General features: G+C 32.5%; 2 protein-coding genes across 2 annotated transcripts in view; one reads left to right on the forward strand and one right to left on the reverse strand.

The window, feature by feature from the left end:
- The window catches only part of Syn (synapsin), a 340086-nt gene that overhangs the window by 210915 nt on the left and 111598 nt on the right, over positions 1-17573 (reverse strand). The gene's annotated exons all lie outside the window — the stretch shown is intronic.
- Positions 1-17573, forward strand: part of Timp (Tissue inhibitor of metalloproteases) — a 188395-nt gene that overhangs the window by 122263 nt on the left and 48559 nt on the right. The window contains exon 2 of the mRNA XM_072521123.1: positions 11682-11802. Within this exon, the coding sequence (XP_072377224.1) occupies positions 11685-11802 (118 nt within the window). The 5' untranslated portion in view covers positions 11682-11684. The remainder of the gene's footprint in view (positions 1-11681; positions 11803-17573) is intronic.

Below are 17573 nucleotides of genomic sequence, written 5' to 3' on the forward strand. Positions count from 1 at the left end.
CCCGACCTAGAGAACCTTTATAAATTGGACGCGTAAATGCATTATTTGTATTGGACCATAAATTATGCACCTTCTTACAAGATTCTCTGAATCTTCCACATTATATAAGTATACCAAAGAAAGCACGCAGTTCGACTAGATCAACTTCAATCCAATCCTTCATTTTTTTTCTCGTTCTATTATACGCAGTTTTGAACTCAATAGCTCTCTAATTGGTATACTCAAGATTCATTGACATTATACTATCAGAATTGTATAAATTAAAGGCATCCATGCATGTCTCAATATTTTGACTTTTCGTAGTAAAACCTATGTTTTTCTGTACTAAATTATATATCAATGTCTTATCCTTTTTTGAGACCAAATAACAGCATGTTTCTTATTCGCACATAACATCAGACACATTAGATCGTTCACTATCTGTATTTTTAGAAGTTGTCGCTAAAACTTCCTCGTTCACAAGTTCAGTAATTGGTAAATTACCAATGCTTTTGTCCAGCTCTACAACATCATCTTCTTCACTATGTGATAGGAGTGAGGCATACAACTTAACTTCACTTAAAGGTTTATTCTTTTTCCACATTTTGATATAATACTACATACACACAGTATAGCTCAATTTTTAATTTCTTGGAAAATGTCCCATTCAAAAATTTCAAATATTCAATCACTTACAATTAATTTGTACATTCAAAATGAACGGTTTACATCGATAGATGTAATTAAAGCATACATCTTTTAAAGAAAGGTACTGCGACGAATACTAGGCCTTATAAATGAAAACAACACGTGGCGAATCAGATACAAATACGAAATATATATATATATATATATATATATATATATATATATATATATATATATATATATATGTATATATATATATATATATATATATATATATATATATATATACAAAACTACCTTTATCTTAGTATATTAGCTTACAGCGTCTTCAATGGGCATGCCATTTATTTATTTATTTAGGACGGAAGAAAACAGGCTTCCAAAAAAACTGTTGAATGCAATAATGCAGGGGAAGAGACCTATTAGAAGACTGGAAGCGATGGGAGGATGATGTGGACAAGGACGCTAGAAATCTCCTTGGCAGTCGATCGTGGAGGAGAGTGACTACTAAAGCTAACGGATGGAGAGGTTTAATAAGGAAAGTCACGGCTCGAATTGGGCTGTACCGCCATAGGATGGATAGATGGAATTAAAGCATATTTCAGGGCGGATAAGAAATCTAGCTCAATTTGTAATTCCTCGGAAAGTGCCCCCTTCAAAAATTTTAGCAACATTGGACAAAACGAAAAACCTTCATTCTTGTTCAAAAAAATTCCATTTTTTTTTAAATTAATTGACCATTACTTCCAGGTGTAGATTTAATTTTTGACTTTATATTATCTACTAATTTTACTGACTCATACAAATTTACCCCTTGTCTTTCTAATAAGGGAATTATGGTAACTATTAATTTCTAATTGTTATTGATACATGTGAATTGCTCTGTCAATTTCCGATTTTTCATATTTTTCTTGCTTCTCTAATGCCTTCGAAAATATTACAATCAAATTCTGACATTAATAATTCTATTTCATTGCCGTGTTCAAAGTAAAAAAAACTGCTGCGAGCCATGTTTCCCACTTCGTAATTACTGGGTTAGATGGCAAAGGGACACCGGAAAGTGTTCCCTGTCAGCCTTAACGGTGCATTTACGAAAACATTTTTCATAAAATTTATAAAATTATTCACCAACGGAAACAGATTTCATATTTTTTCTGTAGTTCTATTTACCTGGTGGGCTACACAAGTGCAGTGAACTAGGTTAGAATAAAAAATCTTTACATTAACCGCAACTTTTAACATATATGTCCAGCATCTGAAAACATTAAAACTATTATATTCACTGGTATAGGATTGGGTAAAAAGAAGTTTGTTAAACTACATTTCATAAATCTGCTATTAAATTGTTTGTTTTTACAATTCTTAACGGCAGTTAAATAAGGTTTTTATGGCACAGTTTTCGTGCAAAATACCAATCGTCAAATTAGTTATATACCTGCTGCATACATCTGTCTTTTCATCTACAATAATATAGAAGAAATATCCCTCTAACTACCGCTTAATTTTTGAAATATATTCCACATAGCACTTTTCCATACTTTGTTTTCTCATTGTACTCTCCTATGCTCTCCTCCAGTAAAATCACCATCTGGTCTAAATCAAATTTAAATATATCTTCCTTCTCTTGTTTTAATTTCTTAAACTATCCCGCAGAGACTTAGAGTTTAGACTAACTTAGAGTTTAATTTAGTTTATTTCGTTTAGCACTAACTTTTTCCAAATCAATAAAGTACTTTTCAGTTTCAGGTCAATAAAGTACTTTTTACAACTTAAAATTTGAAAATTAAAAAAAATCCCAATAATATTGTAGTTTTATTACTACTTTGGTATTTATTTATGGTATAAGAAACAGGGAAAAAATAAAACTTACTGATTTCCCGCACGGTTTAACATTTAACTTAGAAGTGATCTTTCTAAAAAAACGTCTAAAACGGCATTATGCAACAAAACTAAACTCTGATACAGTAACCGACTGCATACCTTATAATTGTTTATTAGACAAGGAAAAAAGGTTAGGGATTTCCCAATAGTTAAGACTTGGTAGAAATCCAATAAACAAACTATTGTTATTTTATTAATGACCCAAAATTTTATTAATGAAAGGTTTACTAATAGAAGTATGCATAAACTCATGGGTAGTAGCATACAATTAAAAAAAAAACAATTTTTCCTTGTTTCTGCCTCAAATAGGCAGAAACAAGGCAAAATGTGCAAAAAACTACTAGAAAAGGCAAAATTAGTAAAAAAGGATGTTGCCTATAATCCGAGCTTTACTATCCCTAGACTGATCAATTATTCAGATATATTAAATCACTTTAAATATAAATCTAACGGAAATAACTAAACGTTTATGTGATAATATTGAAGCAGACACTCTTGAAATTTTCTTAAATGAATAAGACCAATATTCTTTGACATTGAGACATACCATAAACGAAAAATGTTAGCGATATCCTTGAAATTCCGGATCATATTAAATAGGAATCTTTAGCAAACGAGTAATTGGAAGTGATTTTCATGTATACAGGGCGTGTAGTTATCTACCGAATTGTTTTAAAACTAATTATCATTCTTTACAGCTTGTATGACATTAACCGTTTAATTACCAACATTTTTATTTTCTTTCCAGTAATTAATCTTGATTAACGTTTTTGAAAGTATTAAACACATTTAACATAAATAATTTTTTTATTATATTTAATCACTCTTCTTCCATACGACAGTTTCCTTTGAAAAATAAATTGTCCGTCCTAACTTCATTCTATAACAGAAATCTGGAGACTTTCGAACGTTTTCTGTCTAATACATCCTTCAAATAGTTGACATTTTTATAAAAAATGCATATATGTCGAACGTTGCAACCCACTGAATTTATTATTTGCGCTCGATTTGGTCAATTTTTCCAAACGATCGAACATCAATTTTTAAAGCCCTAAGTAGGATTTTTGAGCTTGAATAGGATTTGAAAAATTCATAATATGAATGGCTTTGACGAAATAAAAGCTCTGGAACGTGCTATTCTTATATATTAAAAAGTAAAAGAACTTGTAATATCTAAGGGCGATGATTCGTAAGTTGTTAATATAATAAAAACTCGAATATTGTCTTTCATTTTATATATTACGGGATTAAAAAGATCTATGAAGAATGAAAATTTGACAACCTTTTGCAACTAACATTCAAATCAACTACCATTTAAAGAATTTTTTTTTTTTTTTTTTTTTTTTTTTTTTTTTTTTTTTTTTTTTTTTTTTGTGTGGCATTGACTTTCGTCATTCAGCCAGTCTCGAAAGGTTATAATATATTCCTTAAAAAAGTATAGACAGATAAGTACAGATTATTTCTCTCAGACAAATGCACAGCGATATCCCTAAAACGAAATAGACGAATAATTAATTGAAGAACACGTCGAAGGAAAATACAAGGACACTCGCTTCTCGTCTAGGGGTCCGTCAAGACATTTATTTTAACAGACAAACAATACTGGACCACGGATAAGGTATTGTTACATATAGGATAAACAAAGGGTACAAGTCTAATCCTATACACGCTCATGAAAATTTTCATGAACGAGTACCAGATTTATAAAGCTATGCATGTGTCTGACAAAAATTCTATAATTAAATTATATATTGTTACAGAACCTATGGCTAACAAAGACTGTATATTATATGGAGCGTATGTATTGCATTTAGTTAATTTTGTATACAGGGAGTTTGAATGCTGAATAAATTTAGGACATTCAAAGAAGATGTGATCGAGGTCACCTAGCTTGCCGCAATGTTTGCAACTATCATCATCGATGACTTTAATTTTAAATAAATGGCATGGGTAGCATGCATGTCCAAAGCGTATTCGATTTATAGTAGTAATATATTTACGGGGAGCTTTGAAATTCTGAAACCAGGTTGTTTGGGGTAGAGTTGGTTGTAAAGAGGTATACCTTTTAGAGTTTGTAGAACAGTAATGTTTCCATTGCTCTTTCCATCTAAGTTGCTGATTTTTTTTGAAAATTGTAGTAACATCTGATGTGTTAAGCATATATTTCAACGTAGAGCCAGTTGTTACACTCATTTTAGCCAAGTGATCTACATATTCATTGTGTTTGAGACCAATATGTGCTTTGACCCAAATAAATTTTATGTTGACTCCAGTCGATGATAAATGATACAATCGGTCTTTTATTTCAAATATGTAGGGGTTGCTAAATGTTGAGGGTAATTCAATGTTTTTTATGCTCTGCAAAACTGAAAGGCAATCTGACAGAATTAAGATATGTCTATTACAGGTGTTTTTAACATATTTTAGAGCTTCAAGTATAGCTATTGATTCCGCTGAAAAGATTGAAAATTCATATGGTAGTTTATACTTGAAATCTACCTTTGTAGCAGGTAAAAAGTATGCGCATCCCGTCCCTTCTGTTGTTTTTGATGCGTCCGTGAATATTACTGTGGCTTCCCTATAATCCTGCAATAGAGATATTAGAAGATTGCTACTTATAATGGTGTTCTCACTATAAGTGGGTATTATAACCTGAGTTCTGTGGAATAAAGAATAGTAGTCTAAGCTTCTGTCAACCGTGTCCAATTTCTTGAAAAAAATAGGATTATTCTGTAATGCCATGCATAAAGGCGGGGAAGGTTTTTTCTCCCAATATTTGTTTGTAAGATCTGACTCGTTAAGTTGACGGACGCTTGAAAATAACTGGGAGTTAGTTAATAGAACTTTAAGAAGGCTTTTTTCACTTAAAAAATTTCTTCTATTTTCCAGGGGTAGCTCAGCGGCTTCAACATATAAGGGTTGTATAGGGGTTGATCTCATAGCACCCAAACATATCCTCATAATAGAATTTTGAAACGTGTCGATTTTTCTTAAAAGGTTCTTAGAGGCGGAACCATAAAGAGTAGCACCGTAATCTAGAATAGATCGTATATATGCGCGATAAAACAACAAGGATGTTTCTACATCGCAACCCCACCACGTTTTAGTTGTCATTCTGAGGAAATTGCTGCCTTTGTTACATCTATCAAGCATGTACTCTATGTGTTGTCTCCAAGTTAACTTCTTATCCAAAATAAGGCCTAGATATTTGACATGATTTTGAAGCTTAAAACATTGATCGTTCAGAATGATATTTTCATTTGTAGGAATGTTGTGTCTTGTGAAGATAGATACTACTGATTTTTCTATAGATAAATTGAGACCATTCTCTAAGAACCATGAAAAAAGGGATTCACATACTTTGCTAAGGCTTTGTATACAGGTTGCATATTTTTTGTTTTCTGTATAGATGCAGAAATCGTCGGCATACTGTACGATTTTGAATGAACTGTTATTTATTTGGATGTGAAATAAATTAACCATTTTATTTCTTAAAGTTGACAAGCAAACTGATTCGTATGCTCCCTCAATATCCAAGAATAGTCCTGTTAAATAGTTGTTTCTGGTTAAGGTATTTTGTACATCTACCACAATGGTTGTTAGAGCATCTAGTGTTCCAAAGCTTCTTTTATAACCAAACTGATTTTCTGGTAGCAAATTATTTTTTTGTAACCACCATTCCAGTTTAAATTTTATGAGTCTCTCTAGAGTTTTAAAAACACAGGAAAGTAACGATATTGGTCTGTATGAATTTGCAATATTTGGATCTTTACCAGACTTTAGGATAGGAACCACAATGGCGTTTTTAAATGAATCAATAACGATGTTATTTTGAATGATGTCATTAAATACCTGTAACAGCAGATCTTTAGCGGCTCTTGGTAGGTTGATTAACATAGGGTATTTGATTTGATCAATCCCTGGGGAGGTATTATTGCAATTTTTGAGAGCGAAATCTAATTCAGATTTAGTGAAAGGTTTCAACAAAAAGTGATTGGATTGGTGACTTTGTTCGGATTGGTTAGAGAAATATTGAACCCAGGGAGGAGAAACTTTATTGAAGAAGTCATCTAAAACTTCATTGCTGAAAGGTTTTATACTATTCTGCGGTTTTCGATTCATTTTGTTGGCCTGTGACCATATTTGCTTAGCAGAGGTATTTTTGTTTAAATTGGAGCACCATTTGATCCAACTGGATTTAGCTTTTTGCTTCAACTGCTTTTTTGTTCGAGCAGTAACTTCCTGACATTTTAAGTAGTTATCAAAACTCGATGAAAGTTTGTAAGCTTTTAAAGCCTTTTTTCTTTCATTAATTATAATATCACATTCAGGGTCCCACCATGGTGGTGGGGGACGATTTTTGAGTTTAAGAATTTTATATTGAGGGATAGATTTTGAAGCAGATTCATTAATACAATTAATAAGAAAATTATAATTTTCGTAAGTGTTTAAAGAGATACTATAGTTGACAAACATGTTTTCTATTAAGGATGTATAAAGTGACCAATTGGCTTTATTGATATTCCATTTGCTTTTTGGATAAATTGTTTCATGTGATGTGTGAGTTGTCGAAAGGTTCATGGTTATAGCAAAATGATTTGACCCTAAGGTATCTGAAGATACGGACCAAGAAACTTTACTGGCTAGATTAGCTGTACAGAGAGAAATGTCAATCATAGATTTCTGAGTACCATATTTGGAAAGATATGTGGGTTCCCCATTATTCAAAATAATAAGATCTAGGTCCTCGACACTGCTGACGATTTGATGACCTGCAGCATCATTGTGCAGTGAGCCCCATAAAGAGTTATGAGCATTCATATCCCCTCCAATTATACAAGGTGATGTAACTTGAGAGAAGATATTTTTCCAATCATCTTTAGAAGTATGGACTTTAGGAGGCCTATACACGGACAAGAAACTTAATTCTAAATTGTTAAATTTAACGGAGATGCCACAAACTAAAATTTTATCATTGAAATTTTTAGTAATATTCACTTGACAGAATGAGATAGAAGTTTTAATCAAAATTGCTACACCGGCATATCCATCGTATCTATCCTGGCGGATTATATTATAACCTTTAAATATATAGTTTTGATTTGGTTTGAACCATGTTTCACTTAACAACGCTATATCAATGTTTTCAGCTGTTAAAAAATGAACTAAACTATTTTTATTGGATGCAACGGACCTTCCGTTCCATTGTAAAATTCTCAGAGTTGTTTGTCCTTGGAAAACCTTATTTACTGAAGATGTCCTCCAACATCTGATTCTAACGAATAAGTAAAAAGTTGTATAATAAAATAAGTGAAAACATTCATATTTGTTTTTTTAATAGTGCATTTTAATCTTGGATTAATGTTTAAATAAGAAATACTGCCAGAAAAAAGTTCCATTTGAATTACATAATTTAGATAAATAATTTTGATTTTGATATATGCTAAGAATTTTATTTCAATGTTTTAGTACCCTCCAATACTGAAAATATTTTTTGATTTATGCTCTCATTATCTACAGATTTTAAATCCTCAAGTGTGTGAATATTTTTTAAAAAATTAATGACACACTCCGTCACTGCCTGAGCAATATCTTTATTATCACCTTCTGTGGGTTGAAAGGTAGATTGCTTTGGATACTGGGGAAGAGGATGTGATGGTCCAAAACGGAAGTTAAACATGGGAGGGTTCTGTAAGTTTGGGGATGAGGGAGAAGTAGTGGCTTTACGTTTTTTGTTGTTATGGGTTAGTGCCATAGGTCTGCTACTATCCGAACGTTGAGTATTTGTAGGTTGTGGCTGCTGGAAAGCATGTTTATTACCAGAACTTTGAGGTAGTTTCGGGAAATCTGCCTCGTAGTTTGTTAAGGCAGAAAAGCGATTGTTCGTTGTTATTTCTGAATATGAAGATTGAAAAAGCTTTTTGGCTTCTAAAAAGGATACTTTCTGTTCTATCATTAAATTTTTAATACGTTTCTGTTCCTCGTAAATTGGGCATAGTTTGGAAATCGATGTATGCTGTGTACTCTTGCAATGTATACATGATTTATTAAATTCAGAACAGTTATGTTCTTCGGTTTTGACAGATCCACATAAAATACAATGTTCTTGGCTGCTTTTGCACTGTTTTGATATGTGTCCGAATCTCAAACATCTATAGCATTGTGTGACCCTGCCTATAAACTTTTCCACATTAAAATAAACAAAATTAACGGATATATGGCTGGGTAATATGTTTCCTTCAAAGCTGACTACAATGGTCTTCTTAGGTACATACTCAGCTTTACCATCTTTTTCAATTTTCCTGTGCATTCGTCTGATGTCTAGAACCCTTGAGTTTGAATTTATGTTTTGTTTTAAATAATCAACGTCGTAACTTGTGTCAACGTCTCGGATCAGACCCTTGACCTCTAAAAGGTGATTAGGTATGAAAGCTTTTAAGTTTAATTCTTTTAAATTTTTATTTGTGACCAACTTATTAGCTTCTGCTATTGAATTTAATATTACTTTAACGCGATTTCTACCTATTCCCTTAATTTCCTGAATGTTTTGTACTTTTAGATTTTTGTGTAAAATATGTCCTACAAACATAGGATGCAAACGACCCAAACTTTGCTGATTAGTTTTTTCAACATATACGCAATAATTATTTAACAAGTACTTATCTGGATTTATCGAGTCAAATAGTTTTGGTTCGTCCTCCTTAGCACCTATTGTTCCCGTTTCCATGACGGCAGCAGTACTTTCCATATTGGAAAAACTATCACTTTCACAAATAACTCCACTATCACCATCTGGCGTCTTATTTTTTACGCTCCCCATGGCGGGGGCGAAGTTTTTAAAATCTAACTTATTTAAATTGTTTTGATAAATTTAGCAACACGAAAAAACAAAAACTTGAACACTAATTAATAACAAATCGGTAAGCCGGTTATTGTTGTTTGACTTCTCTCTTCGAAGGTTCAAACGATACTGTGTTAAAGAATTATAATTAATGGTTAAGAAATGGTTTGGCGCAGACAATAGGATAAGAGAACTATGGAAAAAGTCAGCTTCTTTTTTTATGTGTCATCTTCTCTTAGAAGATTGACAATTATCATGGCAGGCCGCACTTTAGATACCTGCTTCTTGAACAAGTAAACGGAATTAAATCCAAACCATTATCTCAAGTTTTCCAATCGGGAAATAAATATCCTCGCTCGTCGTTTTCTTCCTTGTATTTTTCATTGGAATATTAGTGCAAGCATATTGTAACTTCCTGATCTTAGTTGTTCCCTTTTCCATCCTTCTCAACACCTTGATATTCGTAACTAGATCTGTCCAGATTATTTTTAGTTTTTCCCTAATATTCACTCTTTAGAATAACACATAGTATACAAGCATTCTTATTTTTGAAACATTTTCTTGCTTTAATTTCTTCAGTATAATTTTCTTCATTAATGATTGTTTCCAAATATTTATATCTTGAGATATAGTCCATCCGTTGGCTGGTTACAATTTTAAGGTTAAAACCACTGAGCCATCTCTCCTTATAACTTTAGGTGAGTTGGCTGGTGATTACTGCACAAGAGATGCCGCATGCTAGGAAATGGTTTTTAAACTACTTTTTTATTTTTTACAAACATGCCGACAGAATATGTGCGGAACGGCAAATTGTTCAGAGGCTAGTGGTCGGAAGAGTTGCTTGTGCAAGCTATTACATCAATTAAAAATGGAGAAATTGGTGTAAACGAAGCCAGTAGACATTTTCTTTTGTCTTTGTTTTGTCTTCAGCTAAAAGAATCTGAAAGTTAAAATTACATACAATGCTCAGGGGCGGCTACAACTTTAATTGTTTATAAATAAAAAATAGTACTTTTTTTAAAATTAAAAAATGAGGTGTAAAAAATATTTTTTTGGAATATCCCAGGGTATAAAATGAAAATTTAAATCTCAAAGAAGACAATTCACTTTGAAAAATCTTTCTACCATTTTAAAAAAAAAAAGTTACAGCATTTCAAAATTTTGGTCGTGAGAACAACAAATGAATGTTTCTCAGCAACAAATTAACAAATTTTACTTTACAAAATTTCATTCGATGTGGAATCAAAAGAGCTTCATTTTAAAGGTTAAAACGTTTAAAAAAAATCATTTCTGAAATAAATATTGCAATTTGAAAAAAACAGCGATTTTCGTCTTTGAAGGCTAATTATGCATAAACTATTGGACCAAATTGAACTCACAAAAGCTTAAATGAAAGGTCAAAAAATAAGGAATAATATGTTATAAGCAGTTTTGCTTCAAAATAATTACCTTAAATGATATATTAAAAAAAGGAAAAATATACGAATTTTTCACTGTTTTTCGTCCATCAAAAAATAATAACCAAAAATTTTTGGTCGCTTTTACAGAAGAATTACTAAGGAAGGTCCCCCCTACAACGCCCAACTGCTACAATTAATTATGGAATTATGACAAAAACTGTCCCTTTTGTTTACCCACAGCCTGGACTATAAGCGCGAAGACTGGATTTAGTGCATCAATTGTACCCGTTGGTTGCATGAGGGTTGTACAAAATACGTAAACTTTTGTGATGTGTGTGGAGAAAAATATGTAAAACTAAAAATTAAGATGTAGACTTGAATATTCTCCTAAAATATTGTTTTTTAGTAATAAATATGAGCACGCAATCTCTAAATAATAGAGGAGAGATGGCTTTTATCTTAAAATACGTTTTGCTCATTTTATTAACTTTTTTTTACAAATAACTTATAACTTAATAATAAATATCTTTAGTTTTAGAGATAACATCTGTAGTTAGTATTCATTCATAATTGTCATACACATGTTATTCTAGGAATTTATATATAACACTACTCTTACATTAAAATAGAAATTGATTTATAAACATAATTTGTTTACTTTTACAACGCCTTTCAGTGGAAGAAACGGACAAACGAAATGTTTTACTTATCTTTGTAATATACTAATAACAATATAGTACGAAAACTTTAAATAATTATGCATATTGAACATGTTATAACATCTTCAGTAATCAAACAAGATTTAAAGTACTTATTAATGATCGTCCTGTATACTTTGATAAACCAAATACTAAAATTTAACACCGACTTCATCTCTATTGACGAATTCAATGAAGCAGACATAACATAACTCATTTTTTTATTTTTTGCAGATCATGAATTCGAACGTGCTTTTTGTAACGTTGGCGTTTTTCTGTGGCGTCTTTGTTTGTTCAGACGCTTGCTCCTGTATGCCCCAGCACCCGCAGGAACATTTTTGCAATTCAGATTTTGGTGAGTAAAGTCATTTATATTACGAAATGGCTCTTTTTGCTTCCTTTAACCGACGCCGCGGTTATATTTAATCCTGAAATGTACCAGCTTGTGGTATAAGTGAATTTGTGTGGTAAGTGTAAGTGGTATTTACTCTTAATGATTAAGCTTAAACGAAATTTTGTTCTTCATAGCATTTTTTACTAGTAACTGATTGTTTATATACTTCAAAAGTATTTTGGTATTATAAAGTTACAATAATATTCATTTTTAAGAAAAGTACAGTTCCACAGCAACTGATAATTATAGAGTACACTGAGTACAGTAATACACCGAACTTACGCGATTTTATGTAGATTATGTAGGTATGCGAACTTATTTTGATGTAGAAGGCTTTATAAAATCTAATAAAGTAGTTTGACGACTCAAAGATTTTTTTTCTCTCGCAAAATTTCTTCATAGCAAGCTAATATTTTTTTTATCCCTTGTTTAGTAGAAGAAATGCGCTCTTCGTTGTGGTCTATATTTTCTGAAATTTTTAATCCCTTTTTAATTCAGTCAAGTTTCCAATCGTCATTTGATCCTCAGATTGAACTGGATCCAAACACTCAAGCTCTTCTTTAATAACATTTACCGATTAGACGTCCAAATTATAGGCAAGCCAGATTTATATTTATTTTTTAGTGCCCTTAGATTTTCTGAGCGATAACCTAAGAGTGGTATTAACTTGCAATCACCAGCTGAATTTGATCCCACCATCACTGTCAATCGATCTTTTTCTAATGTCTCATCTACATTAAATATGATTTGTTTGGTGTAGCCACATTCAACTATTATGGCTTTTAATTTCTGTGGATAACAAGACGCAGCCTCTTTATCAGCACTGGCCACTTGTCCGCTTTTTGCAATGCTATGCCAATTACAATGCTTCACAGTGCGTACAAAGGCTTTTGACAGTGTCGAACATTGGGCAGTGAAAAGTTCTTTGATTAACAGCAGAATTGACCGCAGATATACGGAACTAATAGCCAATATATATATATATATATATATATATATATATATATATATATATATATATATATATATATATATATATATATATATATATATATATAAATGTATATATATATATAAATGTATATATATATATATATACGTATATATATATATATATATATATATATATATATATACATATATATATATATATATATATATATATATATATATATATATATATATATATATATATATATATATATATATATATATATATATATGTATAAGGAAGCCAAAACAACAATTAAAGTATGTAACAAAAACAATACAAATAAATAGAGGCGTGAGACAGGGTGACATAATATCACCGAAACTTTTCAATCAGGCTCTGGAATATATTTTTAAAAGATTAGAATGGGAAGAAAAAGGTATAACCATTTGTGGACAATGCTTGAACCATCTAAGGTACGCTGATGACATCGCATTGATAACCGATAAAAAAGAAGAATTATTTGAAATGATGAAAGAACTGGACGTAGAAGCTGGAAAGATAGGCCTTAATATGAATTACAGCAAGACCAAAATCATAACAAATACAGATGAAGACATCACAATGAGGATCGAACAAGATGAAATGGAACAAGTTCAGGATTATATATATATCTTGGTCAAACTATAAAACTTAACAAAGAAAACCAAACAGCAGAGATAAAAAGACGAGTTAGACTAACATGGGCGGCATTTGGCAAACTGAGCTACATTCTTAAAAACAAAAGATATCCACAGCATCTTAAGACCAAAGTATACAATTAATGCATACTCCCTGTTCTCACTTATGTTTCCCAAACGTGGACATTTATAAAAGCAAACATGAACAAAATCATAAAAACCCAAAGAGCAATGGAAAGACAAATATTGCACATAAGACTAATGGATAAAAAGAGAAACAATAAGAGAGAAAACAAAAGTGAGGGATGTTAGACAAGAAGTTACAAAATTAAAATGGAGATTTGCCGGACACAATATAAGACAAAAAGAAGACCGATGGAACAAAATTCTTATAATTTGGAGACCGTGAGAATATAAACGAAGCAGAGGAAGGCCACAAATGAGATGGGCAGATGATATCAAGAAGCACGTGGGCTCTAGGTGGATGACTATAGCGACAGACAGAGAAGGATGGAAAAGGATTGGGGAGGCCTATGTCCAAAGATGGACCGAAGAAGGCTAATTAGATAGATAGATGCCAATTACAGCGATTTTTGAATCGGCTGATTCAATCGTTACTAGCTTTAAACTGTTCGTCGTTAGCGATTTCTCCAGCATCCTCTTTCAATCTCTCAAAAATAAGCTTAGCTTGGGAGCACAATATATTCTGATCAATAGGACAATTTTTCACATTTACCTCACCATAATTTTAACATTGTCTGAATTTCGGCGAAAATACCATTCACAAAACGCTATTACAAAACGTATGTCACAGGATAATTGTCTATCCACCGACAAAAAAGAACGTGCATCGACTTCCACTCTTTCTGTTTCTATAGAGGAACTTTTTCCGGCACCAAAAGGTAAATTTATTAGTAGACAGGAAAAACGTAAATCAAAGACTCGTTAAACATCATTAATTCTAACCTTTACTCCTAATATGGAGGAACATAAATTGAAAAATGAGCCCAAAGATCCTCCAGCAAAGAGAAAAAGACACGACAGTAAAAGGTTAGTTAAATATGACAGTGAAGAAGAAGATTTGTTTAACAACACTGAAAATGATAATTTTTATGAATTATATTTCAACGATCTTTATTCCCACTCCAGGACTGGAGAAGATTGGGTACAATAATTGTTCTCATTGGGCTCACGCTGCTTGTGCTGACGTTCCAAAAAAAGTCTTTGGTTTTATTTGTGAGCTATGTAAATAAATATTTTTTTGTAATTAAAATTAATAAAATGTATGTGTAATTGTTGACATTATTTTTTTTAATAGGACAATATACATTTAAATAAATAGTATAGTTAAGCGTGTATGTCATTTTGTCCATAGCATATGGAAAAAACGGTTTTTGGCTAATCTCAGTTAAATTAACAATAACTTTTTTATGTTAAATTTACCTAATTATTAATGACTAGTTTCAATGAATAGAGAACCAGTGATAATTGATTTAGAATCTTTATCTCTAGACAGTTTTTTGCAAGAGCTGTGATCAAATAATAAAACCAATATGTCATTTTGTACGTACTCCTCTACAAGTGGCAGAATTTTTATTAATAATTTTTTTTTCATTTAATTAATGGCTTTGGATAACCTGATCCTATTCAGGCCTATTATGAAATTTAACTTACCGAAAAATGCATTTTCCACCTACAACAATCCAATTTTCATTTGTCCCTCATGCCAAGTGTTCAAGAATTTTCCTGAAGCTCTTCCGAATCGAATGCAAAAGGTTTCATAACGATCCGTCTTACTTTAAAAAAATTAAAGGTGTAATGCTTTATTTTCCCGCCTAGTATTTTAACAGGTTAAGTGCCATGAGAAGCCAACACGGACTCTCACATAAAAGTATATACGGGCCGCGTGATGCCAACGTGGACCCACGCACTAGTTCGTCAGAAAATGCTGTGTATCTCAACAGCGGCTTCTCGAACTCATTTAAAATACACGGGGACATTTCGAGCCTGGCCAGATGGTCTATAAACTATATTTGGCCTGTGCCTCTGAGATGTCAACGAGGACTCACATGGCCCATAATATGTATAAATAACAGTTGCGTACTTATACATATTTTTGTTATATATTCATAGTAAGAACACATTTTGGGCAAAATAAGCTTTATTCTCATAAAATAAACGTAATAACATTATATCAAAATTGTATCTAAAGTAATAATTTAATTTTTTGTTACGGAATGTGCGACAAAAAAACAGTCAAGACAATAGAATTTTTTACAGCCATCACATGTCAATGTGATGTTGGTTGCTTTCCTCTGTGCTACTTGCCTTCCTTCCTCTTCTGCCATTTTTGCGTAACACGCTGTACATCTGCCTGCACGGCCAACATCGATGAGTTGTTTTCCAGAGACTATTTTCCATAATGACTGGTGTGACAATAAAATCTCCTAATAGACCCCGAATTACCTCTTCCTTGAATTTGGTAATCGTCATGCTTTTATTGGCAATGCTTGGATGGGCGACATAGGCTTTTATAAGTGCTGTTCCAGTCAAGAGCTCCATCGATAATTTTCTGTACCATTTTAGTACTTTACGTAATGGCGAATTATAGCTTTTCATTTGATCTGATATATCAATGAAGCTTTTAAATTTATTATATTCGATGACATTCTTTGGCTTTACAACATCACCGTGTGCCTTCTGCATTGTCACCGTTTCGTCTGCGAATTTGGTACTTATCATCAGCACATCTCGCTTGTCCTTCCACTTCTGAACACCGATGCCCGAATTACTTTGTTCAGCTACATATTCGCCTACTTTTAATTTTTTGGAAATGACGTTATTGGGATTATGTTTGCGGTTTACACGCAGCGTACCAATCATATAAGTTTTTCGGAGCAGGCGTTCATGTGCAAGTGTGACAGAACTGTAGTAGTTATCAATCGCAAGTGTTCGTCCTTTGTCAAGCAGTCCATCCATAAGTTTCATCACTACATTTGTTGGTACGCTACTACTACCTTCAGCATGTTCTTTTCCACAATATACGTTAAAATCGTAGGTATAACCACCTTCCAGACAAAGTTTAAATAATTTGATCCCAAATTTGTGCCTCTTGTTGGTAATATACTGCTTGAATTTTAGGCGCTCTTAAAAAGGCACTAAAGTTTCGTCAATGCACACGTTTTCCTTTGGAATGACGGCAGCCTTGAATTTATTCTTCAGTCTGCTAACCAAGAGAACAATCTTCTGCAAACGGTCATCTGTTGTTACTGAATTGTAATTGAAATGACATAATCCCATCCATATAACTATACCCATGAATCGTTTTATCTCGGCGACATCAGTGTTGTGCCACGCGGTAATACGTGCACATTTTTTCTGATTTTTTTCCTGACACTGCAGGGCATAACGATTTGTTTTTTCAACCTAAAAATTAAAAAAAAAATCAAAATCAGTTAAACAAAATAAATTAGACATTTTTACCGTCATGGATAAAAGATCATCGTCTACAAAATATTCGTAGAATTGAATGGGCGATTTGTTGTAGAAGTTTTCGTATAATTGTGTATGAAAACCTGCAGAATCATAGTCCCCAAATGTAAATTTCTGTAAATTTTCGCTATTAACCGGCCCCCAGACTATAGCTGCATTCATTTCATTAGATACTATTGGTCCTTCTAAAATTTCCTCCTCAGAGACTTCAGAATGTTGGGCAATGACAGATTCTATAGCAGCATCAACATGTTCTCAGATACTCGTAAATTCTTTTCCTTTACTGGTGGACGCCGATACATCTTGTCCCAACGGTTTGGTATTTCCGTCACTCGTTTTCTTTTTGGAGCACTCGATTCATTTTCACTATCATTAGAATCAGTTGGTTGGTACTCGTACTTCAACTGACAGAATTTCTTGCCAATACTTTTCAAGTTTTTGTTGCTCTTTCTCGTACGACTGCATTGTACCGCTCTTATCAAGTACTGACAAGAAATACCCGGAAGCCACGGCCCGGCGCCTTTGCTTGTTAGATTTACGTTATCAACAGGAATAGACAAGTCAAGGCGTCACTCCACGTTGGACTCACACTGGCATTTTGGGAAAAAAGTCTTGCTGGTGGCCGCGAA

Source organism: Diabrotica undecimpunctata, chromosome 2, assembly GCF_040954645.1.
Source record: "Diabrotica undecimpunctata isolate CICGRU chromosome 2, icDiaUnde3, whole genome shotgun sequence".
NCBI classification, from domain to species: domain Eukaryota; kingdom Metazoa; phylum Arthropoda; class Insecta; order Coleoptera; family Chrysomelidae; genus Diabrotica; species Diabrotica undecimpunctata.